The sequence below is a fragment of the Oryx dammah genome, unplaced genomic scaffold, assembly GCF_014754425.2.
Source record: "Oryx dammah isolate SB20612 unplaced genomic scaffold, SCBI_Odam_1.1 HiC_scaffold_25, whole genome shotgun sequence".
NCBI classification, from domain to species: Eukaryota; Metazoa; Chordata; class Mammalia; order Artiodactyla; family Bovidae; genus Oryx; species Oryx dammah.
Genome location: NW_024070209.1, coordinates 18545444 through 18572475, shown reverse-complemented (window position 1 = coordinate 18572475; position 27032 = coordinate 18545444). Strand labels below are relative to the sequence as shown.

The window sequence follows — 27032 nt, the reverse complement described above, 5'->3', positions numbered from 1 at the left end:
AGGTCTGATGTACTTTCAGCTACAAATAGAATGCCATCCTCATTCAGAGGGCAACCAAACCTCTTCAACCTCCCTGAGCAAAACCCTCCTCTGGCAATACCGGGTTCCTCTGCCTCCAACCCCGCGTCTCCCAGAGTCACTCGGTGTCTTTCTTGTGATCTCTGGGCCCCTTGGGTTTCAACTCAAGCCCTGCCTTCTCAAAAGCTTCCCAACTTCTGCAGAGCCCCAGGAGAAACCAGGCTCCTGGATGTGCATCCATCGAGGGCACCCTCTGCATCTCAGGCCGCAGAGTGGTGGGACTCAAAACCACCCGCACCAGGCCTGGAGGGTGGGGGTTGGGGGCACTGGGAGGCCTGGCACCCAGTGCTGTGAGAGCCCCAAACACAGAAGCTCCACCACACAGTCAGAGCTGTGGAGGAATGAGACGCTGGGAGCCCAGAGCGATCGCTATGTGAGTAGAGGAAATAAGCCCACGCCAGTCTGGGCTTGGGAACTCCTAAGCCCTCCCAAGGATGGTCAGGGTGACTTCCTCTCCTGGAGGATGGAGGTGCAGGGCTGGCATTCAGCCTCCTCAGGACAGGAGCCAGCCTGCTCATCAGCTACCTGACAGATGGGAACAGAATTTGAAAGGGAAGGTAAATAAGATATGGTGCTGAGGAGAGTGGGGAGGAGAAATAAGTGAAGAAGAACCCACTGAGGGCTGCTATTCATGTGATAGACAAAGTCATAAACAGCTTTTGTTAGCCGGGTTCTGCCTCTATAATATGCTCTGTGGAAAACGCACTCCTACGTGGTCAAAACCTACCAACTACTTCAACCAACTGTCTACCTTTTCCTGTTTTTTTGCTTTGTTTTTTTAAACCAAGCAGTTTTTTAATAAATCCCTATGAGTAAAGTCTGACAGCAAAGACTAAGTCTGTGGATAAGATGATAAAAGCAAACCTGTGAAAAGGTTTCCTTATGTAGAGGCATCTCACTCTAAGCAATGGCTTTTAGTTAAAAAAAAAGAAAAAGAAAAAACAGATTCCCTGATCAATTTCTTCTGGTCAAGCCAGGATTCAACACAGAACACTTCCTTTATTTACTAAGACCCAAACACTAGTGAGAGAGTATGCATTCTGCGTGGTAAATCATCTGGAACTAACTAGAACCTGGACTTTCCCCCCCCACGAAGGTACTACCTTTCATAGGAAAATAGTTCAGAGTTCTGCTCAGTACAGGCTGCACGTCCCGGCTCTCCCTGCGCTGCCAGGCTGGTGGCCACACAGGAGCACAGGGTGGAGCGGCAGCAGAAGCAGTCAGGCGGCCCCCACAGCGAGCTCTGGGAAGCACATCCTTTCGCGAAGACCGGGTTTTAAACGGGCCACTTCAATATGGGTGAGAGAGACAGAGGCATGGCGATCACACACTCCTGTTCTTTTTATAAAACCATGAATCCAGATGATTCACCTGTGAAATAATCCTGCCATACAAGAACCATACTACACGCATCTACATTGGAATAAATTTATTTTTTTGAAGTTGGGTACCAGGGGAGAATTCAACAGCTAAAAAAAATTTTTTTGGGAATACAATGAAACATTATTAAGAAAAAAATGCTGGTGGTGGGGGGGAACCGTGATTGAAAAATGATGACAGGCAACAGAAATGGCATTTTTAAAAGGCAGGGCAAGTGTTTTGGTTTGAATGAGTATGTGTGTATGTTTGTTTAAAGCTCTTCCAATTTCTTCATAAAGAAAAAGGGCTGTTGCAATCCTGTTGCATAAATCATTTTTTGAATCCACAAATAGTTTTAGAACAAAATAAGCACTCATAAACCACAGACAACGGACTTCAGGATTATGTTCTTGTCACCTTTATGGGTATGATTGGTATTTTGAAATCATCTTTTCCAAACTGTAATCTCTAGGTCCTGGTCAAAAGCTCTTGTCCTTGTGATCGCCGTCCCTACTAAGAGAACACAAGGATATATATTCTTCAGTTCTCACCACAGCAAATATTATCAGCATAAACTTTTAAAACCAACTTTCTTAACTTAAAAAACAGTGACTTACCTCTTTCCATTAGAGCTGTGATCTTCATCCTGAGTACTGCCCGGACGCCTCAAAGATGAGTGGTGGTGCCCTTCTTCCCACCATTTCATCAAGATTTTATTTGGAGACCATTTATTCCTCTCATGGTAGATGAGCAGTAACTCTGAGAAAAGCCCTCAATTCAATACCCCAACAGCAAGACAGAAACACTCATATTAGGCAGCAACTGCCTAAGGGCAAAATCATAAACAAAACCTCCTGAAAGGAACCTTCCAGGCACTGGTGTGATGTAAGGGAGAGAAGAATGTCCCATGATTTACTTATTAACTGAAAACATTATTTACTGAGCAACTGCCACTTTCAAGGCCCCATGCTAGGCGCTGGGTGGGCTACAAAGAAGCAAGAACCTATTCAATAAAAGGGCACCTTGCTACCCATCTCCACCTCAAAAGCAAACATATGTTAGAATGTAGAGTGAACCCATAAAGAGCGAACAGAGCCTTGTTTCAACATAGCTATCACATATGCTAGAGTCTGAAACCTTCCAAAAACAATGCTCACTGGAAACAAATCACCTGATTAAGCTGTTCTGCCCTTTCAAAATTACCTTGGGAGCCTGTGAACAGGAATCAAACTTCTGCCATACTGAGTATGTTAGGTCTGATGAACAAACCACAGGCACACGGTTACTGATAACGAATCTGGAACATTCTGCTACCCTATCCTCAACCACAGGATAAATGTCTCCATGCCTACAATGTTTTGTTGCAACCAAATATTATTACTTTCAAGGCAAGAGGTGAGGAAATAATGTTTCCATCTTCTGAATGTTACAACTATTCAAGAAAATCTTTAATGAGCACCTATTATGTATAAACCATGGTGTTCAGAAAAAATGACAATTAACATTTAGCATGCACTTACTATGTATAAGCCACTCTTCAAGTGCTTTACACAAATGAGTCAACTTAAGTCATTCCTCCTAACAATCCTATTTTACAGATGAAAACTGCACACAGAGGTCAAGTAGCTTGGCCAGGATAATGCACCAGGCAAGTCGCTGGGCGGGACAATGAACTGACTTCAGAGCCAGGACGCCCTCTAGTATACAATACTGCCTCTCATTAATAAAACATGGTTTCTCCTTAAGGAACTTATTATCTACATTTCTCCTGAGAAGTCATTTCCTCTGGGCAGTGCTGAAGACTGCAACCCTAAAACGACCTGGCAATGCCTGTGAGCCCTTCAGGCGGGTAAAACGCCCCAAGTCCAGGGTGATTCACGGTCTGGCGAGCAAGCAACAGAGCCGAGGAGACAAGGCCAGCACTGGGAGCCGGGCCAGGGCCACCACTGAAGGCAGGCGAGTTGCCCCAAGATGAGGAGGGCTGTGGTCGGGCGGGCTGGGCAGTGTCCCCGAGCTCGTGACAGCAGAGAGCACTTGTGTGCAAGATGGGGCTGACCCAGGGCAGGCACGGACGTGAGGCTTCCTGAACCCACATGGGTGGGAAGCAGCAGCAAAGGACTCAGAACCTGCACAGGGGGAGGCGGTGATCACAAAGAGACCAGAGACTCCGGGGAGCTCAGGGGCTCAGAGCTGCTGCCCTCGCTGAGTGCCCCTGTACACGGTAATATATACCCAGATACACACAGAGCCAGAAAGCCTCACATACACACCCCGCCCCACTCCTGCCCCAAATGCTATAGATGCGGATGCTTGGAGCTCATTATTTTAAAAAATAAAGTCTCATGACAGGTTGGGAAGTTATTTCACTACAACTGCAGAAAGAAAGGGAGCAGGGCGGCCGTGATCGGTCCACCGGGGGGAGACTTCTGAGACACCCATACCAATGGGCCCCAGACACTGAGCTGCACGCCTGGGAAGCACCAACTCTGAGAGGTAAAAGCATGAAGCAGTGAAAAGCGGACTCATCCATAAGCAAAGCCATCCAGCACTTACCCTGGCGAGAACCTCCAAGTCTACAACCTCCCTCAAACTCTATTTATGACTGCTCCCACAGTCTCACATCTCAATAGCCAGAAATAAACTCAGGGCTCTCAAACCCAAACCTTTCCTCCTCCCCCTCACCCAAGCTGGCCAAGCTCCAGGGCTCTGTGAGCAAGGAAACACAGCCCAGCGACGCTGTGCTAGCACTCAGCTGCTGCTGGAACGTTCCTCTGAACACAGAGGCTTACTCTTTATCATGGGACAAGGAACACACACGCCCATTTCATTCTCCATTGATTTAAACATTCATAATCACATTATTAGGAAGGTTCTGAAAAGAAACCTTAAGATCAACTGGTTAATGATTAACTGTTCTGCACTGGAGGCAATCTATTGATTCCCACTTTCAAATAAAGTTTTATAAATTGATTACAACAGGAGCTACAGGCACTCTCCCCCGTGTCACACTTTTTTCCAAAGAGTGGTTGCCTTCCCATGCCTCTTTATATTCATCCTGGAGACACAGTTTCAATACACATATTTTGGTGGTGGTAACAGAAGTCAAATTATTTGCTTATTATTGTTGAATGTAAGTATCTGTTAAACTTTGTGCTTTAATTTTGAAAAAACCTTAACAAAACACTTGTTGACTTTAATGTTACTGTCTCATGAAAGAGCTAAAATTCCACAAATATCCAAGGTTAAACTATTGCATTTGATGTGATTTCACCTTCAAATTACCTTTTCAATACAAAGTGTACTATATATTTTACATCAATATGCCTATACAAAAAGTATTTATTAAATCCTACTTGTGCACACACACTGCTTTGCTGTATGCTATGGCTTAAAGAAGACTGAACAGGTACTCTCTCCAACCGACAAGAAGTCAGACAAGGTAAATGTCCAGTGCTTTCTGGATTGAAATATGTTGACTGGTAAGTATCATGCATGATTCACAAATTTTCAAAGATTTATGATTCAGAAACTGTAATATTAAAGAGGTAATACAATTTAGGTCTTCCTTTTGATAATCTAAGAAGCAGTTGGAATTTATATAAAATCTCTCTGAAGCCCGGTGATTTGATTCTGCTCAGTTTGCACAACTGAGAACCTGTATTTTAACTTAAAAAATTACAGAAATGAATCTGAAACAATATCTGTACCTTTTGAATGTAAAACTGGCATCTAAATTGTAAAAACCATTTTTAATATTGTATCATCAATAATAATACAAGGAAAAAAAAGTGTTTCCCTGATAGAACTTCAGCAAACTTAATCGCAAAAATGATCCAGGGTTTTTTAAGTTTTATAAGTTTATTTTCTAGTCCTCTGGTAGAAGAGGGCAACTATTTCAAATCCTTAGAATCATCGGTAATGTCGGTAACAAGAGCATATGTTACAGGCATGCAAAGCACAAAGGCTGCAAATTCATCTTGGAGTAAATATCTAGTCCCTATTTAGGGCATGGTTAATTATCCATTTTTCATACTAAGTAAACATTTGTAATCCAATAATGCAGTACCAAAAAGCAACAGAATTAAAATGTCTCTACCCAGTGGGCTGGTTATTTGCCCAAACCCTACAGTCATTACAGAGCTTTGCTGTCCTCAGAGTCAGTACAGTTCTGGTGGCAGCAAAGATCTAAGACAGAATAATGAAGGGCCACAGAACTCACACCACAAATCCCAGACACAAGTGGTCAGAAACTTAGTAAGAGGACAGGGGACAATCATGCACGTCGGCTTGGAGAGCCCAGGCACTCATGAAAACATTAAGACTACACAGAATTTTCCCTTAAATTCACCTTGAATGACGATTTTTTTTCACTTCTTGCCTTTTACACTGTCCTAGGGAGAGGAAGTGAAGTAGAAAGTTGCAGTCAGTACACCTAGATTAACCTGCTGACATCACAATAGAGACTATGTAGCAACACAGGAAGATGCATTTGGTGTAACTTTAAGTGGAAAGAAGATATGAGATGTGAATAAAATATACATATATAGAGAGAGAGAGAGAAAGAGAGAGAGACAGAGAGAGAGGAGAGATACCAGACAGTTTTAAGTGGAAAGAAGCAAGATGTACAGTGTAGGATACAAAAATATATGCATGTAGAGAAAGACTATACAAGATGTATATATAAAAACACAAAACTGATTGCCCTTGGAATATGAGCATTTTGGGTCACTGTTTCTCTTCTGTTTTCCAGACTGTCTAGTAAAGTTCAGTTCAGTCGCTCAGTCATGTCCGACTCTTTGCAACCCTATGAATCGCAGCACGCCAGGCCTCCCTGTCCATCACCAACTCCCAGAGTTCACTCAAAGTCACGTCCATTGAGTCGGTGATGCCATCCAGCCATCTCATCCTCTGTCGTCCCCTTCTCCTCCTGCCCTCAATCCCTCCCAGCATCAGGGTCTTTTCCAATGAGTTAATTCTTCGCATGAGGTGGCCAAAGTACTGGAGTTTCAGCTTTAGCATCAGTCCTTCCAAAGAACACCCAGGGCTGATCTCCTTTAGAATGGACTGGCTGGATCTCCTTGCAGTCCAAGGGACTCTCAAGAGTCTTCTCCAACACCACAGTTCAAAAGCATCAATTCTTCGGTGCTCAGCTTTCTTTACAATCCAACTCTCACATCCATACATGACCACTGGAAAAACCAGAGCTTTGACTAGATGGACCTTTGTTGGCAAAGTAATGTCTCTGCTAGTAAAGTTATGTCACCTTTATAATAGTTTTCTTAAAAAGAAGGCAGAGTACCTAGTATTTGGCCTCAGGGCGAATACTTAGTTATGGGAAATAAGATGTTCAAGAAATACAACTACAGAGAGGAAATTTAGGTAACACTTTTGATCATTAAAGGGATTTGGGTCTCTTTTTACAAGGCAAGGGCTTTCCCCACATGTAACTAAGCTCCAAGAATCTCTGAGCATGAAAATTTCTACGGAATTTCTGTATCAGTCCTTTTGATGGTCTAACCTTTTTGACACATGGCCGAGTAGGACACTAGCCACCACAGATCTGATGAGGACCTTCGTAACTGCAGCAGACAAGGTGCAGGAATGAGATGCCCACAGCTTTATGTAAGTTGCTTAGGAGTTAATCTACATGTGCTTACCTATATAGATTAATGACGGCACACACGGAATTTTTGTTGTTGTTGTTTCTGTTGGAATTAACAGAACCTAACACTCCAATTAGAAGAAAATGCTATCATCACAGAGAAATGGACATAAGAGAGGGACTCTCCAGACAAGAACACTGACCCCAGGAGGAACTTTTTCACACGTTTGTGCGTTGTGTATATGGATGTGTGTGCACATGTCATTTACAATGTGCATACAGCTGTCCACTGCAATGAGAGTTTTCTACTGGAACAAAAGACAGGGTCTGTGCTTCCAGTAACTCTAAATTACAGGCACATGTGCAGCCTGCCCGCTGCCCACTGCCAGTCCACTGATTGCCCTGCAAGGCTTCCCTAGGGCACTGAAGAGTCAGTCTTTACTCTTCAGAGAGCCCCATCTGCTTGCTTTCTCTGGCATGAGCATGAAATCCCCCCCCAAGTGCTGTCACGGGTGTGGCTGTAGGCAGGACAGCCAGTAAGAGTCTGGTTCAAGAAATCGGCTTCTCATAGCTCTGTGAGGTACCTTTTCCGGACTCAGAGCAACACGGCTATCTATACAGCTGGAAATGGTACTTGCGGGTCACACTTCACACCCTCTCCTGCTGGTCCTTGGCTTCCAGGAAGCCTCCTTTTCGGTTACAAGGACTGTTTACCTTGGCTTCTGACCTAAGGGGCACTTCCCTCCTTCAAGTGTGTTTCCCAGTCCTCTGCCTCCATTCATTTATTTTATTAAAGTCTCAGGATAAAACGTGCTGTTCCGGCAGCAAGAACAGCTCTGGACCTTCACCCATCAGCTCAAACAAACTGAGGAAGCCCAGGTTTGAGGGGCACACGGCTCCGAGTTGAGCAGCCTCCACCATTTAAGCCAAATACTCCCCCTGCTGATAAAGAGGAAGACAAGACAACACTTGAGAACACACTTGCCCCCAGGGCCTGAGAGCCGACTTCTAAACTTGCAACAGTAACGAAGCCACATGAAAGTTAAAAAGTATTTTTCAAGAGTTAGAGGAACATCAAATGGACTCTCAAAGATTATCTCACTTAGAACCTTCACTTTTCATTGCCAGCTAAGCATTATATTAATAACTGCACTTAGCAATCAGTTCCAGCTTGCCCTCCTCCCACCATTGTCTAACAACCAGTGGTGAAGAATAAAAGGCTCTAAAGTGAGTTACTGGAAAGCCACCAATTCATGACACCCACACTATGAACAATCACCGTCAGGTTGCGAGACGAGGCTCTTTAAGGCGGGAAGGTTGAAGGGACACGCTACAGCAGTGACATCAAAATTAAACTTGCCCTTAAACTTAGCCTAAGACAGTGGACCTCCCTGGGCACATTCACCAGAGTGATAAAAGGGTCTGGGTGCCTGAGCTTATACCCAGGATAGCTCTATGTTGTCTAGGAACCTGTATACTTGATCTTGACCAAATTGCTTTCCTTTCCCAGTTAAAAGGCTTAGCGCCAAATGTATGACCCAAAGGTCGTAATTTACTGTTGTGTCCTTAAGTGTCTCAAGTTGCACTGTCTGAATTTGCAAACCGCTTTCAGACCTTCAGAAAAACAAACAAACAAGCAATGGGTTCATGGCTAACTGTGAAGGAAAAAACAACTCCACACTGCTCAATAACAAGCTGGGACTCTAGCCATGAGTCATCAAGAATTCCTCCATCCCTGAAGTCATAGGGCTTGGAGTGAATCCAAATGGGATTTTGCTTTTTAAATTCCTTATATTGCATTCCTATGGACTTCCTGTGAAAACCATTGTGAGTCGTTTTTATTATTCACAGTCATACATTTGCAACCCTCCTGTTCCTTCCTCAAAGAAGCTGTACAGTTAAATTCCTGAGGACACGTGCAGATCACCTGGGGGCAGTAAACAGGCTGTGTCACTCACTGGCACAGCACTCAGACTATTCAGTGCAGTTTGTTAAACTCCCTCCTCATGTGTCAACATTCTCGTCTTAGACCCAATCTTGGATTCACTGAGAATCCAGAAGTTTGTTTCATCATCACCGATTATTCATATGGTCACCTGGAACTAATTCATACTTGTTTATCAGTTGTTTACAAGCAGCTGATCGCCACAGCATCTCCACCGCTACAGGCACAAGATCCCTGGCTGGTAAAGACCTTATAAATAGCTACCCACAAGGATAATTCTTACTAATGGATGAAGGCTTGGTGAATGAAAGATGACACCTGTTTGATAAACTGGCAAGAAGAAAAGTCCCCACAAATAAAAACTGCCTTTAAATATTTGCCAAAATAAATACAGCTGAAACTGACCCATTGCAGCAAACTCTAAAAAAATTAATTCTAAGAATGATTTGGGGGAGACTTCTCTGGTGGTCCAGTGGCTAAGACTCCCAAAGTGGGGAAGTGGGGTGGGGCAGGTTTGATCCCTGCTCTGAGAACTAGATCTTGTACGTGGCAACTAAGAGTTTGCATGCTTCAACTAAAGATTCCACACACTGCAACTAAGACCCAGCATAGCCAGATTAATTAATTAATTAAAAATAAACATTTAGAAAAAGAATGATTTGGGGGAAAAGGGGTAGGAGAGGACATGAGATGATCTCAAGTTGTCTTCTGCCAATAATATGAGACTTCTCCCTAGGATTCTCTTTACAGGTAAGTGTCATCTATTTTAGTTTCCACAATACAGACCAAACTATTCAGATGGAAAAGTTTTTGTAGGATATCTTGGGTGACCTTGCATCGAGATTTAGTCAATAAATACTCATTGAGTTCTTCCTGTGTGCCAAGCTCTGGAATAACACACTATCCTGGCACTCAAGGGGATCACAACGAGGCCGGGAGACTGAAATGTGAACTCTAGCACAGTGTGAAAAGTGCTATTACAAGGGAAGAAGAAAGTGCTATCTATGGGCAGGGGGAGGACTGGGAGGATGGCATTATTTTTCTCCCAGCAGAGCAGGAAGGCTTCACAAAGGAAGCAGCCTAAAATTGTGGAGGCTGAGGATGAGAATACATTTTGAAGGATATGTGAAGATAACTCCGGGGAATCTGAAAGTCAACACCATATTGATTTTCCAGCGGCTACTTTGCCTCCACACCTTTGAGGGCAACAGATATTAGGAAGTATGTATCAAACATACCTCCTAATTTTCTGAGTTCTCAAAGGGTGTTTGTCCAAGATAATCTTGAAATAAATCATAGTCAGGTACTGAATGAATTTAGGAGTCTACTTTTCCTTTACCTGTGGGCTTTTAGTAATAACATGCAAATTACTACGGCTCTAAGGGAAGTTAAATGCTTATTACACTAAGATTAATTTAAAAAGTAATGTTGGGATCATTATGCATAGGACAAGAAAAAATAAAGCTCCCAGTTCCTTCCTGGCCGTCATGCTTCCTGTTTCTCTCTCTGCAACCCTTGACACCTTCTACTTTTCTGATGCAAAGGCACAGGCTCACGTATTCACACACAGTTTAGAAAATATAATACATGGACTATTTTCAGTGCCAAATGCAGCTGTAATTATATATTTCTTTTGGACATGTTTTATGTTATTAAAGCATGTAAATACTTTATCTCCCTCAAGTTTTCCAGAACTCTATTGGCAGAGAGTCTTTTTCCTTTCTCCTTCCAAAGCATCAAATACAATTTCCTTAAGAGATAGTCAATAAACTTGCTTGCTAAGGGCGCACCTTTTCCCAGCACAGTCTTTGGAAATGATTTATCTCTTTCCAACAAAACACACCTCTGGCTTCTTGTATCTCTCCCTTTCTGCGCACCTTCCTCCCCGCACCCCCCCACTGCCCTCCCTACCCCCCCATCCCGCCCCCGCTGCCGCCCGCAGTGTTCCAATTCTCCCCCTAAATTTCTACTTTTCCTATCACATGTAAAATTCCCTTGTAAGGCCAGAAGTTATGTTTAGTGATAATCTACTATAAATCAGCCCACACTGCCTTAAGGATAGTAAAACTTTGGTCCCAATCACCAAGAAAGGAAGTCAGTCATTTTCCTGAGCTCCACTTGTCCAGATCGCTATCCCAATTAACCAGGCAGTTTAAAAGCCAAAGGACTTTAATTAAAATTGTTTTTTTAATGTCATAAAACAATGCACCATCTTTATTTATTAAGAAGTCATTTTCAGTTTGCTGATCTACAGAGAAGATAGTACACTTAATTTGCTTCAAGCATGGAAGCTGTTCTCAGCATGCCCATAATACAATGCAAAGTATTCTTCGTGTTGTGCCACAGCAACTGAGCACACACATGCACGTGCACACACTAGATGCAAAGTCTTAAAGAAGGAATTATCACAACTTCCTGTCTCTCAAAGTCACATCTGTAACTGCACCAGGGGCCAGCTGCTGATGCTGCGAATACATTTTATCATCCTGGACACATCTTCTTAAGCCAGTACACAACTTCATAAAAGATTCTTTTATGTTTTTAGCACTTTCTAATCAACAGTGTCAAACGAGTTCTATGTACTGGCAAACACTGCTTCCCCCTGCAGCCCCCAAACATTACTACAGACTCTTCTGCCAGTCTGCTAGCCCAGACACCATTATTGGAAGGGTCCTCACTGAGGATGCGACCCTTGGCAGCAACTTCTCTTCAGAGGCGGGTTATGTACAGCCAGAGAGAGAGCTGCATGCAGCCATACTGGGGAGGAGGTGGAGGCAAATGGGAAGATGCTGGAACACCTGTGTTTCCAATGGCTTTCAGAGCACATGAGATTCAGCTACACTGGGTCATGGCATGGATTCATCAGGAAAGGAGGAGGGCCAAACCACAGCACAAAGCTGTGGGTTTGAGAGGTACCAAATGGACCTTCTAGAAGACTCTCCTGCTAACAGATACACACTAAACCTTCTGGCTGCTTCTGAGAGAGAAGTGTAGGGCCTCAGGCATTCAAAGTTTTCTTACTACCCCCACAATTTAAAAGTTCTTAAGCTAATATGCATCAACCTAGCAGGAAGAAAACCAAATAAAGACCTATTGAAACAGCAAAGAAGAGTTAAGCAGAAGCTCTTCAGGCGAAAGCTCGGGTTACTAAATGAATACCACCCACACCTCAATGGCTATTTCAGATGCCACCACTACTAGCTATCCAGAAATCTACCCTGAAAGAGAGAGGATAAGAGCCGGAACAGGATTTAACTTTTAATATTATCTCTAAAAAAGAAAACGAGGAAAGACAGAGCAAGCCATAGTACTCCACTAGATGTGTACTCCATGTAACAACATAAAACGTCTACTCAGTTATTAATAAACTCACAAAAGTTTTACAGATTAGAGCAAAAAAAAAAATAATACTCGTCATCTTTGGGTGTATAAAGCAGAATGTCGTAGAAAACCAGAACTTAAATCAGTTCACATTGCTTCATGGAAGAGATCCACATAATAGTTGCTGAGTTTTCTCCTGTCGCATACTCTCAAAAGATTATTTAGCGTTCAGCAGACTTATTAATGAATAAATGCCCAACTGGAATTAACTAGTACCTCATTCTGGAAGGCTGCTCTTGGCAAAAATGTAACACTCACAAGGCACAGCAGGCTGACTACTGGTGTACACCATGGGCTGGACTGAGCATGGCATTCTTTAGAACCATACATATCACATCAAGTTTAAGAGCCAGAGGTCCACACCACCTAGCAGCACAAAGCCCTGTCGCTGGACAACGTGCAAAGTAAGGGTGAAGCTTCTAAACCCCAAGAGACAACTTTCCAAGCTTCACGGCTGACCTGGACGGGAGACATCTTCACTGAAGATTTGCCATCTCGCACACGTGCAGAGCGCTCCCCCGTGGGGGTGGCAGGGCCCTCCGCAGAGCCTCATTCGCTTCACCCTCCCCATATGAGGCGCAAGTGCCCGTGCAGCCCGGGCCCCTCCTTTTGTGCATGATCACTGTTATGCTTCTTTAAATTCAGCTGCTGCTTAAGGAAACTCCCTGGCAAGTGAAAACAGCAGCAAAGGTAAAAGAATGCTGAGAATTTGGCTGCTGCCTGCAGTATTAGGAAGAACAGCAATTACTCAACTCTCTCCGAGTGTCAGAGGCAGAAATGAGCATGTGAATTTGGGCAAGTTTTGGCCTGTCTTTGCTCAAGCTTCTGCCTTTGCAGTATCTGTCACCTACCCACCTCACGGTCATAATAACTAATGAAGTAAATGAGAAACGGGAGAAAAGAGTGGAAGGCAGCAGACCAACGCAGACATGAGAGAGGTGTAAATTCTCTCAGATCCAGATTAGACCACAGTTAATGCGGTCCAAAGATCACCAGCGTTTAAAAGATGTCACTGACTTCCCAATAACTGTGTTTTGCTGTCTCCACCACCTCACAATAAACATAACTACAGGAGAACTCCTGATCTCTTGCTCCAAGTCCTTCTGTCTATGGCATTTGGCATACAGTCAGGTAGACACTACTGCTTTTTCCTTCTCTGGCTCTGCAGACACAAGGTAATAGTTGACTCTTGCCCAGGACTTCTAGGTCATAAAAACATTGATCTTATGACCAGAAGGGCCTTAAGATAGCATCTGATTCAGTTCCCCTGCCTTCAGGTAGGTAACTATTTAATTCTCTTTGGACAAATCAAGGCAAAGTCAAGTCAAGGGACGCTGCTGCTGCTGCTGCTGAGTCGCTTCAGTCGTGTCTGACTCTGTGCGACCCCATAGACGGCAGCCCACCAGGCTCCCCCGTCCCTGGGATTCTCCAGGCAAGAACACTGGGGTGGGTTGCCATTTCCTTCTCCAATGAGAAGGTTTTATTTCAGTTACCGGCCATTGGAGGATGGAGGAAGACCTGGAAGCCAGGGCTACATTTTTTCTCCTTAATCGTACTAGATTCATGTACAAGAATTTTGCAAAGTCTACTTTTCTGAGCAGCCCTAAATCCTACCAGCAACAAATGATGATCTATACAAATCCACTCATTCTTTTGATTAAAATATGGACATGTATTTGGCCTTTCATTTTAATGTTTAAATTTAACGGACACGGTAATAAATTTTCCTAACATCTGTCTGAAATCTAAGAACTCAGTATTTCTGAACACACAGCACACCCAATCTTTCTCAAATCATTTAACAATCCTTCAAAGACTCTGGCCTTCAGCAAGAAAACTGTCTAAAAATCTATCCCCTTTTCCTCCCTCAGAATGTAAATGCCCTTTCCTTGAAAACAGGCAAAGCTTCCAACTATGGAAAGTAAGGAAAGTGTTTTCAAGATGTGCATCTGCCAGGATGATGGAGTGTCCTGCCTCTGCAGAGTCATAAACACGCACTCTGAGGGGACAGAGCCCACACACCCTGTACAGGGTTCCTCACACTTACAGGGCTCAAGTAGACCAACGAGTCATCAATATTCAAAGGCCAGTTCTGGCTACACTTTTTCAAGACAGTTTGCCTTATCTTGGCAGGTCTCTTGGAGTCTTTAAAAAAGAAGAAGAGGGATCACAAGTATCCAATATTGAGATGCCTTTTGTTTTATCGGTTGTGAACAGTTTCTCTTGTGGCCTTTGGATAAGATGCTAAGTTAACTCCTGTAGACTGAGATTTTGCAGGCTCAGGTTTCATTGTGCCCTGCCAGAAATTCCTTTCTGTTTTGAATCTGAGATGTTTGTTTATGGTTTTTGTTTTGAAATGCAAAATAAGATAGGCACAGTCTCTAGTTACAACCTATACCTTTTTTTTTTTTTTTTTTTTTACCTTGCTACAGCCAAAGTGGCTGGTTGCTAAGGGCATAGCTAAAATTTCCAAAGGGTAGACTCTTGTGATTCCTCTTCTCAGGGACTTGAAATGTAAAACACCTGAAAACACAATGAACTCTTAGCTTTCTTTCTTAAACATTCATAAAACAAATATTCCCAGGATATTTCAAAATGAAGGTGTTCTTTTTGGATTTGACAAATACTTAAGCAGAACTCTGAAATGTGGAAGTTTCTCACCTTGCCTGTAGGCTGCATATTTGAATATCCACACTTGTGATGAAAGAAGCACTACAATGATAGGTACTAGAGAGTCTCAGTAAAAAGAAAAAAATCAATTTTAACTGTGTAATATGTTCTGGTTGTCATGAAGAAAATAAAGAGTTTTAAACTACTGATTTCAAGGACTGTATCATCATTGTGTTTCCTTCTCCATGTTGCATAATAGCCAATAAAAGGCATTTGCCTTGTTAAGTACTCAGCCCATATTTACTAGATAAATAGAGGACTTAAAGAAAAAAGTCACAGTTCTGTCTTTCCAAAGTGGGACCTCACCTACACTAGGAACCAGAGAGACAAGAACGTCAGATGTTTTAATTCTAGGTGTCCTTTTCTAGCCTTCCACTGCAGCAGACTCTCCAGAGAAACCACAATGCAAGTCCAAAGGAAAGCTGCAGCATCAGTCCACGTGGAAGATGCATGGAGCACATCGGATCAATCAGAGCAACGCAAATGTACCCTGGGCACCACCTCCTGCTCATCCCCAAGCCTGCCCTGGTCTCTGAGCCAGCGGGCCTGCTGCTCTTTCTTCTGGAACCCCAGTGACCCTATCTTGCTTTGGCAATGCTCCTGGGGGCTCTGAGGTCTCCAGCTATGTCTGGGAACCCAGAGAAAACTTCTAACAATAAAATACCATTTAACGCACTTCCATCAGTCCACATGCCATCCATATTAACATAGGTCACCTTTTTAAAAAAATACTAATTTGAAATAGCTCTGTGGAAGTAAGCATTCAAACTGCAAAACAGAGCAAGATGGCCACCTTCTCTGAAGCACTAAAGGAACTGAGAATTACAATCATACTGGATCAAACCTATGAACGTGCTTTTGGTACAGAGACCATACCCCTCGCTCCTGGGGATTCACTGTCCCTTTCTCTCTGACAAACATCAAGAGACCATAATTGTCGGAATCCCCTGTTAAAGAGATTTGGTTAAGTGTAGTCAATCCACAAAGCAGAATTTTTCTTTTAACTTATACAGAGAGAAAGCTAACAAATTAAAGAGAGAGAGAGAGAAGACAAAAAACAGAATGGAAATTGGAATATTAACTATCTTTTTCAGGGCCAGGTACTCCGCTAGCCATTACACATATTTTGGTGCGTCTATGCATGTATATACACAACACACATACATGTAATCATATATATATTTATTATATGTAATAATTCTCTCCAACCCTCATTGTAATTGCCTGATAAAAGCTATTACTATTCCATTTCACAGGTAAGGAAACTGAAACTCAAACCAGTTAAGCAAACTGGTGGCTTACAGTTGAACACAGTTGATTTAAACACAGGTCTGTCTGGCCCCAAGGCCTACTTTTTCCCTACCACACCCTGCACAGACGAGTGAGGAGAAGGAAGGAGGGGAAGAGACCCCCTCAGGCCTGGCTTGCCGCTGCACCCCACTAAATCCTTCTTAGTAGTCAAAGGTGGAGTTGGGGCCCCTCTTAGCTGCCCCTGAGATGCCCAGCACTGCCTAGCTCAGGCCTTACTAGCTGTAAATTATTGTCTTGGGCTACAACAGATGGTCCCAGTTTTCACTGTCTACCTTCAGACCACAGCCTTTGTGAAAGTCGGGCACCTATCTCATTTATTTTGGTTGGAAACTAATTATTACACAGATCTTACTATCGTACGCCATACTCATGCTACATGCTTTACACGCATTATCTTTCTGCTATTTCAAGTGTGGTCCTGGGACCAGCAGCACCGGCGTCACCTGGACGGTCTATTAGAACTGCGGACTCTCTGGCCCTATCCGGACCCACTGCATCCGAACCTGCATGCTTAATGAGATCCCCAGGTGATCTGTGTGTACGTTAACATTTCAAAGGCACAGTTTTATTTCCTTTCATCCTCAGAGCAAACCTAGGTGGTACCTATCACTATTAACAGCTGGGGGAACTCAAGTTTAGAGACAGTAAGTGGTATCACGAAGACCAGAGCTTCAGCAGCCGCTCAGTAAATACTTATGGGCAGAGGAGAGCCGAGAAAAGAATGGAGGAATGGGCTGGCTGAATGCCTGACCTCTGGTTTTGCCTCGTTCGCACCTACTTTGGGGACAAGTGAGACTGTGGCCCCTTTGCAGGTGAGCTGCAGCTCTACAAGCTGTTTCTTCTGCTCAAGCCAGGCCAAATCCCATGCTGACCGCCATTGTGGACACCCCAGGAGCTAGGAGCAAAATCTTCTTTCAGAATACGATGTGACAGAAAATGCACACTGCTGCTAAGTGTGAGTTTAGGTGTTCCCCCTTCCCCAAATATTAGTCCAAAGACAAATGCTTAAATTCACGGTTCCTACAACCTGTGGCACTAGTGGCAAAGAACCTGCCTGCCAATGCAGGGGACACAAGAGACGTAGGTTCAATCCTCTGGGTCAGGGAAGATCCCCTGGAGCAGAGAATGGCAACCCTCTGCAGTATTCTTGCCTGGGGAATCCCATGAACAGAGGAGCCTGGAGGGCTACAGTCCATTAGAGTCGCAAAGAGTAGATACGACTGAAGCGATTCAGCACAATGCAAAAAATTTCAGATTCCTCCCTCTCTATTTTTACTCCAAATATACAAATTTTACAGAAACTATTTAGACCAAGTATAATAAATGGGCATCAGGAGGAAAGATAGCAAATGCTTCAGAGGCCTTTTAAGTTTTTTAACTCGATGAATTTACAGTGTCGGGGGACCTGAATTCAATAATAATCTGCTCCCTTTCTAAGAGCCCAAACTCCTTAACCACCAATGATGAAATACTCAGATGGCTGAGGGTTAAATAGAACAAGAGAATGAGCCCGTATCAGATTATTTTACTTCTACTGCTTAGTAGCTTTGTTGTCCTTAAGTGTTTACCATATGCAAGCCCGTTGTTTTAAGTGCTTCACAGGGTTCACCGAGTCCTTTACAGAAACCTTATTACTAACCCCACTAAACAGAGGAGAAAATGTGGATGCACAGAAGCAGAGTGTAGATTTGACCTCAGAAACCAAGTTTCTAACCATTACACTCTTGGATCAAGATACAACTATTTCTCACAAGGAATTAATGGGGGTTGGGAGAGGGAGATAAGGAATTGAACCCTGTTCACTTAGTAACTACAGAAGAAAAAGGAACCTCTTGATTTTTTATTTTTATTTTTTAACGTGGGACTCAAATGAACCAATGTTTACCTTAAGGGCATTCTTAAGAATAGTTCGCCACATCTCTGTCCTGTCCCGAAGACCAATGAGGTCTTATCCAAACTTGCAGGTTTTCCATAATTTGATCAGACTAACTGGCCAGGACAAGCAGCAGAGCGGTGAAATCAGGAGATGCTGATAAACAGACAGTTCTCAGTTCACTGCCGACGACACGCACGTGCCTAGCAGAACAAGCTAGAACAAAGAGAGAAGTGCTCCCAAAAGGAAAGTGCCACTTTGAACAACAGCTGGTAGAGCGTTAAGAACGCAGCCTCATTCTCAGACACGTTGGGAAGCACTCTTGATACCTATCACAAGAACTCTGAGAATGGGTAGGATCCCTTCCCCACCGAAACATAGTTCTCACTCAGGCTTCTGTACCTTATTGGACTTTGAATTCTCCTTTCCAGCTTAGCCACCTGAGCCTGAAAAGACCACCTCAGATCCTGTGATTCCTACAACAAATTTTAACCACATGTCTCACTCACCAACTAATCATGCAGAGACCCGAGAAATCACTTCTACTTGGCTTGAACTTATGAGATAGACTTGTGAAGGTCTCTCCTCGTTCTTTATCTTGATTGTAAGAGTGGCTGGAGTCCCCAGGCTTCCCAGCTCCCCCTCCTCCCCTGCCACTCCAGGAGAAAGCCTTGTACAGAGTGGATCAATGAATAAGTGATTGATTTCTACACAGAGACAAGCCAGAGCTTTAAAAAATTCAGCTTTGGAGAATTCATTCTCTGAGAAGGAAGAATTTCCGTTTGTTATTCACTCATGCTCGGCTAGTCCACTGTTTCTTCCTCAAATAATTAATTGAGCTTTACTGGGGTGTCTCCAAAACCCTCATCCTGCATGTGGCCTGTGGAACACAGTGTCATAGGAACCTGCTTCGAATATATTCACCTTCCACTCATTTTACCATCATCTACCCGATGGTATTTACACACGAAAGCAGCACTGCCGTCTCTCGTGTTAGTTAGTGCATGTCAGCCTGAACGACGCTAAACACACCCACATTTTTCAGGAATTTCACAATTAATGTCTGGAATGTGTTTTGGATTATTCTTCAAAGGATGACATAGTTGCCCTAAGATGAATTCAGTATTTTTCTCCTCTCCCAGTTGTCATTCTTTAGTCCTCCCACTCCATTATCTTTTTGGGCCATCTGTTTTATCTATTTCCCCCCAACTTTGTAATTCCTGCTCCATGCTTCCCTGAAGCATCCCCTTGTTCATCCAGATCATCACATTTTAAGCCATAAACACAGAAACCTGTACCACATTGCTAGTTCTCCAGGCCAGAATACTGGAGTGGGTAGCCTTTCCCTTCTCCAGGGGATTTTCCCAACCCAGGAATCAAACCCAGGTCTCGCAGTTCGGATTGCAGGCGGAATGCATTGCTGGCAGATTCTTTACCAGCTGAACCACAAGGGAAGCCCAATAACTCCCACAACTGGTTGTATCTCAAATTCTAAGGATTATTCAGATGGTTTTCTTAATAAATTAGTAATGTTTATTATGGTAAATTTACCTGTATGTTCATCATGGCACTTGTAGAGTAAATGCGTGTTAATGGCAGCAAGATCCCCAGACTTGCTATTTTTGCCCTTCCGGTGCTATGCCACTCATCCACCCCTTACCAAGTGTTTTATGTGACTGGACTCCTCGACGACAGTGAGGGTTCTGTACGCTTGACAGTCAAAATCAAAGTCATGAAGTCCTGTCATTTGAATACGTGCAGTGAATAGACTCTCCACATTTTGTCAATATTTACTCTGGGGAAGAACTAATTATTTCCTTGTTTACTTACATTGGTTCCTCTTCCCATGCCGTATTAAGGTGATTTCACAGGCCCTCTGCTTGCCTCTGTCTCTGGCATCTAAGAACTTTACCTAAAGACTTTTGAGATGGAAACTGAAACACCTTCCTCAAAAACAAGGAGCTCTGGGTGTTTTCATTTTTCTAACATCAGTACAAGAATATGAACTTTGCCCATCCCCTCTATTTAACTGGGAAAAATCCAAATCCATGGACTCTTAACTCTGAGTCCTCCGTTACAGATGGAGGAGAGGAGATCTGCGGCTAGTGGCAACCAACTGGTTTGATTTGTTCCCTGGCCTCCTAGAGCCTGTTCCCTAGGCCTCACCTCAGATCCTCCACGAACCTTCTTCCAAGGGTCGTCAGCTCCAGTGAGTGAAAAGAAACCATAACCTTCTAACGTCAACAGTTTCAGAAAACACTCTATTTTCTGCTGTGAATACCCACCCCACATCCTTGGTTTTACTTACTGCCCCGTGACAAATGGGCGGAAAGAGAAGTTCAAATACCTGGGGGAAATCAAAGGAGGACTGAGTTTTGAAAGAGACAGTTCTTACATGGCAGAGGCAAAAACACAGTTCCATTCCATAAACAAGAACACTGAGTAAATAACCTCCAGGTGGGAAAAAAGTGCTTCTCTGTGATAGGGATCGCCTGGCTCTAATGAAAAGTTCTCAGAGCAAAGCACTCTATAGTGTCCACTAGGTTCCTCACCACTCTGCCCTCACGAACTGTCAATCTTAAGCCATTGCTGCCCTTTCCTTATTTAGAGAAGGCTGGTCATGTTCCCCCCACCCACCCCTTCCTTACAGAAGCATATTATACAAGTCCACAGAGGAGGAAAAATGGACCTCACCCCTCGTCTGAAACATAAACTTCACTGGCCAATCCAAACATTCTTCCTAGAAAATCTCATTTGAGTATTTTTTTTCAACACTGTCTTTCATGTCCCAAAGAGGTCTCCCACCCAGTCTTCTCCCTCAGGAGTTCAGACTCCAAACTTATTTCTATGGCTTCTAGGCAATTTACCTAGAGGCAGGCACCCTAACCAAGGAGCAGGCCACTTAGGAAGCTGCAAAGGGCAACAGGAAGACTCACTGAATCAGTGGAAATGGGAAAGGGATCTTCCCAGGGGCCAGAAAGCACTTCACAGAGTAGAGAAAAATGGAGGTATCTGGCTCTCTGCTCAACTTTAAATACACACATAGCCAAAGAGTTTTTTTTTTTTTTTTAAAAAGAACAAGTATGTCAGGATTTACTTAGTTAGCAGTCTAAATGATGTGGAAAAGAAGTCCAGGTGTATGTGTTACATGATTCACTCTTCGCATCATTTAACCTTTTCAGAAAATATTTTTCCCTCAGTGTTCTTTCTATGGAAAAAACTGTTCTTCCGTGTATTCATTGCACATTCACTGAGAGCCTACTATGAGCCAGTATGCCTTAAAAACCTAAGGCAGGGAACCACAATTTGGAAGGGGTCCATTTCAGACTCTACTTTATTTATCTACTGACTTTGTGAACTGAAGTTAAAAACCTGATTTTTTTTCTCTCATAAAGCCCATATGGGGAGTGATATAAATAAAAATTACTGCAAGTTGGCAGACAGAGCAATGTAATTTTTATTGAAATTATGTCAATGAAAACAGGTTGACATGATAATATTTCTATACCATGCAATATGTTTTCCTCAGTACAGTCAGTTAAACAAGTTTCAAAAGAGTTTTCATTAACAGATACAACCAGTAGGGGTCATTTTAGTGCAGAAATTGCAGCAAAAGACTTCCTCATGAACAAAATATATCAATTTCTATTTGTTAGTTATGATAATTATGCGCAAATTTCTGAATAAAAATGGAAACTGAGGGAAACACTGGCCATTGAGAAATTTTTTGCCAACTAAGAGAAAGACAAGAGAATGTCAGCATCCTCTAGGGTAATTACTGCCATAGAATGACTCCTCTAATTCTTAAAAAGGAGGAAGGAAAAAGGCTACTCACTTATCTTGTTTTCCATAAATCTTGTAATCACGTGAAAATTCTTGAAATTTTAGACACCCTATTGAAATAGCTGTCTAAATACAATCATCATGCTAGGTAACACTGTCCTTTCTACTTTGGGTCCATAGATTGCAATCCGATTGCTGCTTTTAGAGTTCTATAAAGAAGTAAAAAATGCCCTGAACACACAGTTTTGGTAGCTGAAAACAGGCTGGCTAGATGGAAAGTGTTGTTAAAGAACACTAAATGTGATATCATCATGCCAATAAATACTTCCAAGCGTTTTCAAGATTAATACCAAGTGTGTAGAGTGTTAACAGAAGAAACGAAGCTATGAGGGATCACCTCACTTCAGAAGAATAAAAGGCTCACCAACAAACTGCCAAAATAACTCTGTACTATGACACTGGGACATTGGTGCCAAAGCACTTGATTAGCGTGAATGTTCCCTGAACTCCACATTTCCTTCACCAGAAATCTATCATGAAGTAACAAAACAAAGGTTAGAATCTTTAGAACCTTCCCAAGTCCTTCTCAAACCACAGCAGTTTCCACCACATTTAACCTTGTTTCAGGGTGCTTGTTCTTTTCAGATTTATGGGAGGCTGGCTTAAGTAAATTACACACTCCAAGTAGCAGGGTTCAAAGCTGCATCTTTTGGTCCAACTCATTCAGAATTCCCAAAGTCAAACACATAAAATTGTATCAGAAGTTAATCTCTTGGCCATTTTTCTTCTTTGTGAGAAACAAAAACATGTTATACGGTGGGACTTAACACCAGCTGAGAGGCTTTTGTACTTGAGGTAAACAAACTCTTGTATCCCAATGTCCTCAGGGTGCATAGGTGCACTTCCCGGCAAGTGTTCTCTCCACTAATTACTGCCCACTCGCTTCCAAACCAGAAAGGCCATCCTGATTTTCCAAAACTGTCCAAACTTTAAAACCTGCCTGGTGGCTCAGTGGTAAAGAACCCGCCTCCAATGCAGGAGACGCAGGTTCCATCCCTGGGTCGGGAAAATCCCCTGGAGGAGGAAATGGCAAGCCACTCTAGTATTCTTGCCTGGGAAATTCCATGGACAGAGGCGCCTGGTGGGCTATAGTCCATGGGGTCTCAAAAGAGCCGGACGGGACTGAGTAACTAAACAATAATCAACCAGCATGCGTGTATGTAAAGAGAACCAAATAAGCCTTTCAACAGACTCTTAAGGCATCTACTTCCTCTCTGTTTCCCAGCACAATAAACAGACACACAGAAGGATGCTTCAGAATAAACCCCTCCCTGATCTCCTGCGCGCAGGCTGTGAGTATTGAGGAAGACAGGAGCAGGGACGCCCCTCCGCCCCTCCAGAGTAAAGGCTTGCGCTCTGCACGCACACGAGGATGGCCCAGAACAGCATCACCGCCCCAGCGTCAGCCCGAGCAGGGATCCTACGTTTCACTGGTGCTCACTATGTGGCATTAGCCAAATAAAAGGAACTCACTGCGTCTCTCTAGCCCCGAAACCTGACTAGCACCCCGAGGCCGGCGGGCAGGGCTGAAGGCCAACACCCATCAGCAGTGATTCTCCCAAGAAGGAGGGCTCCGCTAACCCAATCCTTCTCCTTCAATCAGACACCATGGTGCACAATACTTCACTGGAGAAACCAGCAAAACAATCCTCGTTATTAAACACACACAAAAAAACAAGCAACATGACTGGAAAGACGCGGATATCTGATCTTAAAAAGCAGCCACTAATAGTACAGAAACAACTTTTCACTCCTAGGTGCAAGCCCCCCGCCCTCCCCCCCAACCCTCCCTTCATTCAGGAGAGAAAGCCTTTGACCGCTTTCAATAGGCAAATAAATGAGTAACCACCGTCTGTAACTTCCCCTGGGCTGACATATTCCGGAGCTGAAACTGATTTATATGCACAGGAGGAGGAAGGGGGTGAAGGAAAAACGCAAGGAAAAAATAATACAAGAGTCACACAGGGAGTGTGAGCTGGAGACACGTCTCCTCCGCCAGCAGAAAATGGACTTGAGTGGACGTGGTGCAGCACTCGGTTCCACACTGCGCTAGTGCGGGGAGGGCGGCAGGGGCCGGACTCCCCGAGGGGCTCGCCACAGCCTCCGCAGTGCCCCCTGCCCGCGGCGCCCCCACCTCCGGGCGCACAGCCTGGCCACTCCACCCAACCCCAACCCGATGGGCCACACGTGTGCGCGTTTGTGCGCGGCCGGGGGCGATCTCCCACCCGCCGGCCCCCACCCACACAACCCAACCTCTCCCGCGGCTGGCCAGGCATCCGGGGAAGCAGCGAGCTGGGAACCCAGGGACGCGGGGCTCACTCCCGGGGGTGGCGGGCGCCCCTCCTTTCCGAAGAGCCCTCTCTCCTCGGGAAAGTCTCGGCCAAACTTTGTTCGGCGCTACCAGCGCCGAGGGGGCGGCGCGGGCCAGGTGGGAGGGGGCCCGCGGCGGGCGGCCGTACCTTCGCAGACGCCCACTTCGTACTCGGTGATGGAGTCGCCATTGAGCGGGGGGCGGATGACACAGCGCAGCCCCCGGTCGCAGGCTCCGTGGAGCCCGTAGGCGCCGCCGCAGCTCTCGTTTCTCTGGCGGGCGCACATGTAGCAGCAGCCGCAGAAGCCCTGCACGATGCTCCCGGGGCAGCTCTTGGGCTCTTCGCACTTGGACTCGTCGCAGGGCAGGCAGACCAGCGCCCGGGTGCCGGAGCGCGCCAGCAGCAGCAACAGCCCCAGCAGCGAGACCAGGAGGTGCCCGCAGCCGGCCAGCCCCCTGCCCCCCGCCACCAAGTACATCCTCCTGCGCCGCCGCCGCCTCCTCCTCGCAGCCGGGCCGGGAGCGGGGCGGGCGCCCTCCCCTGCGCGGGGCACACGCGCCGCCGCCGCACCCGCAGCCCGCGGTCCTCGCCGCCCCCCTCGGGGCCCCCGGGGCGAGCCTCCCCTCGCGGGGCGAGGCCCCCGCTCCCCCTGCGGGCCGCGCCGACCCGGAGCCCACTAGCGTTGGCGCCAGCAGTGGCTTCCCCTCCTCCTCCTCCTCCCGGGAGGGAGGGGGTAAAAAGAAAAAAAGTTTCCTCCCGGCAGCTCCGGTTCAACCCAAACTTCTGGCGGCGGCGGCGGCTGCGCTCGGCTCCAGCCCCGGCTGGCGGCGCCTCCTCCCTCTCTCCTCCTCCGCGTCGGCCGACCCCGCGGCGGCGGTGGTTGTGGCGGCGGCAGCGGCGCAGCCTCCGGGCCGGTCCCCGCCTCCCGAGCCGCCGAGTGGGCGCGGTGGCGCAGCAGAAGGTCCGCGGCGTCCGCTCCGCGCGCCCGGCTCGCCTCACTCCTGCGCCGCTCCTCCGGGCGCTTGTTTATGGCTCGAGCCTCCGCCGCTCGGGCTGCGCCCTCCCCCATCCTACCTCATCCCCCCACCCGCGCCCCCCCCCCCCCCGCCCCGCGCCGCGCGCAGCTCATTGGCTGCCCCCCCACCCCTCCTGGCCCGGCCGGCCCCCTCCCCCTCCTCCGCCCTCCCTCCCCGGCGGCCGGGCCCTTCCTCCCTCGCACGCCTCCTCCTCCTCCTCCCCCTCCTCCCCCTCCGCCTCCCCGAGCCCGGCGCACCGAGCCGGCCCTGCGGCCGAGTCTTCGCGCGCCTCTCCCGCTACGGCATCGCCCGCGCGCTGCGGCTCGGGCGCACCGGCGAGCTACGAGAGTTGCGGCGTCCCCGAGCGCCCGCTAGCCTTCGGGGCCACCGTGGCTGGCTTTGGAGTCCCGAGGGCGAGGCAGATGCACCTCCGGGAAACGCTTTGAGCTCGGAGAGTGGCGGGGAACCCGGAGCTCGGGGCGGAGTGGAAGGCTGCAGCCCTTGGCTGGGGTGCCCGCCGGATCGAAACCCGGGAAAGGGAAGCAAAACGCATGGAACCTTTGCAAAACTGGATGAGAATCCATCTTCCACTCGAGCTGGGAATAGAGTTTGTAAAAGATATTATGTAATGGAGTCTCGGAACGCTCGAGACGCCTCCAGCGAAGCTGCTGGTGAATTAATTAAGTGCTTTAAAAGGTCTAGGTAAATATACCGGAGGATAGGAGGGAAGACTGTTGGGGGCCGCTGTAGCTCGAGTGCGTTTTAGCTGTCCACTTCCTGGTGTATTTTGTCGCTCTGCCGTCTGTGCCGAGGTGCTTCATTAAAGGAGGGGGCGGATGGAAAGTAGAGGTGAATTTTTCTCCCTTGAGTAAGGGCGAATTGGATTACTACAAGTCTTGACATGACTAAACCTGCATATCTCATGCGTCATTAATGTCATCTGTCATTGCCCCCTTTTCCCCAAGGTGGTAGACAAAAGTGGGTTTTAATTTTTTTTCATTTTCTGTGAATGTGCTAATAAAGAAGATGTTCTTTGTGTTAAACCAGGTAAAGACGCAGCTGAAATGGTGCAGAATGCATCGTGTGGAGGTTGTTTCTCATCTGTAGCTGTCAGAAAAGCATCTCGAAGTGATAGGCTCTGTAACGGCCCACCATTCCCAGGATGTGTTACAGGGTCAATAAAATTAGTGAATTAACAGAAAGTGACTAGGATCAGTGTGGGAGGAAAGAAAAATCAGATCTTGTGGCAGGTGTGAGATGGGAATGGCCTGCCGACCTTTTGATCCAAGATGGTCTGGCTGCAGGAAGGTGGCAGCCAAGGGGATCTGAACATCCTGACTAATGAACCCAAAGTTAATAGCAGAGCAGTGTAAGGAGAGAAGAAACAAAGATGCCTTTGAAATCTTCTGTTTGCGGAACAAATTTATACTTCTTATAAACATTTTGGTTTAACCACTCTAATCCTGAATGGAAAAGGCAAAGGTACCAGTGGAATATTCCCCAGTCATTGGAATCAGAAAACTAAACATTGCTCCAATCATAGTTCTTTGTCCTGAGACGGGGAAGAGGCTCATTAATTATCACTGATTGTTAGCAGTGGAAACTGGGGAGTGAGCATACCATTTTCTGGAAGCGTTTAAAG

At 45.6% G+C, this 27032-nt stretch overlaps 1 protein-coding gene across 2 annotated transcripts in view; it reads right to left on the bottom strand.

The window, feature by feature from the left end:
• The window catches only part of CRIM1 (cysteine rich transmembrane BMP regulator 1), a 208173-nt gene extending 183254 nt beyond the window's left edge, over positions 1 to 24919 (bottom strand). Inside the window, exon 1 of one of the 2 annotated variants that reach the window (XM_040224625.1) lies at positions 24522 to 24919. In XM_040224625.1, coding sequence (XP_040080559.1) covers positions 24522 to 24852 — 331 coding nt within the window. In that variant the 5' untranslated portion in view covers positions 24853 to 24919. The remainder of the gene's footprint in view (positions 1 to 24521) is intronic. The other variant, XM_040224626.1, reaches the window with a different exon arrangement.
• Between the last annotated feature and the right edge of the window lie 2113 nt (positions 24920 to 27032).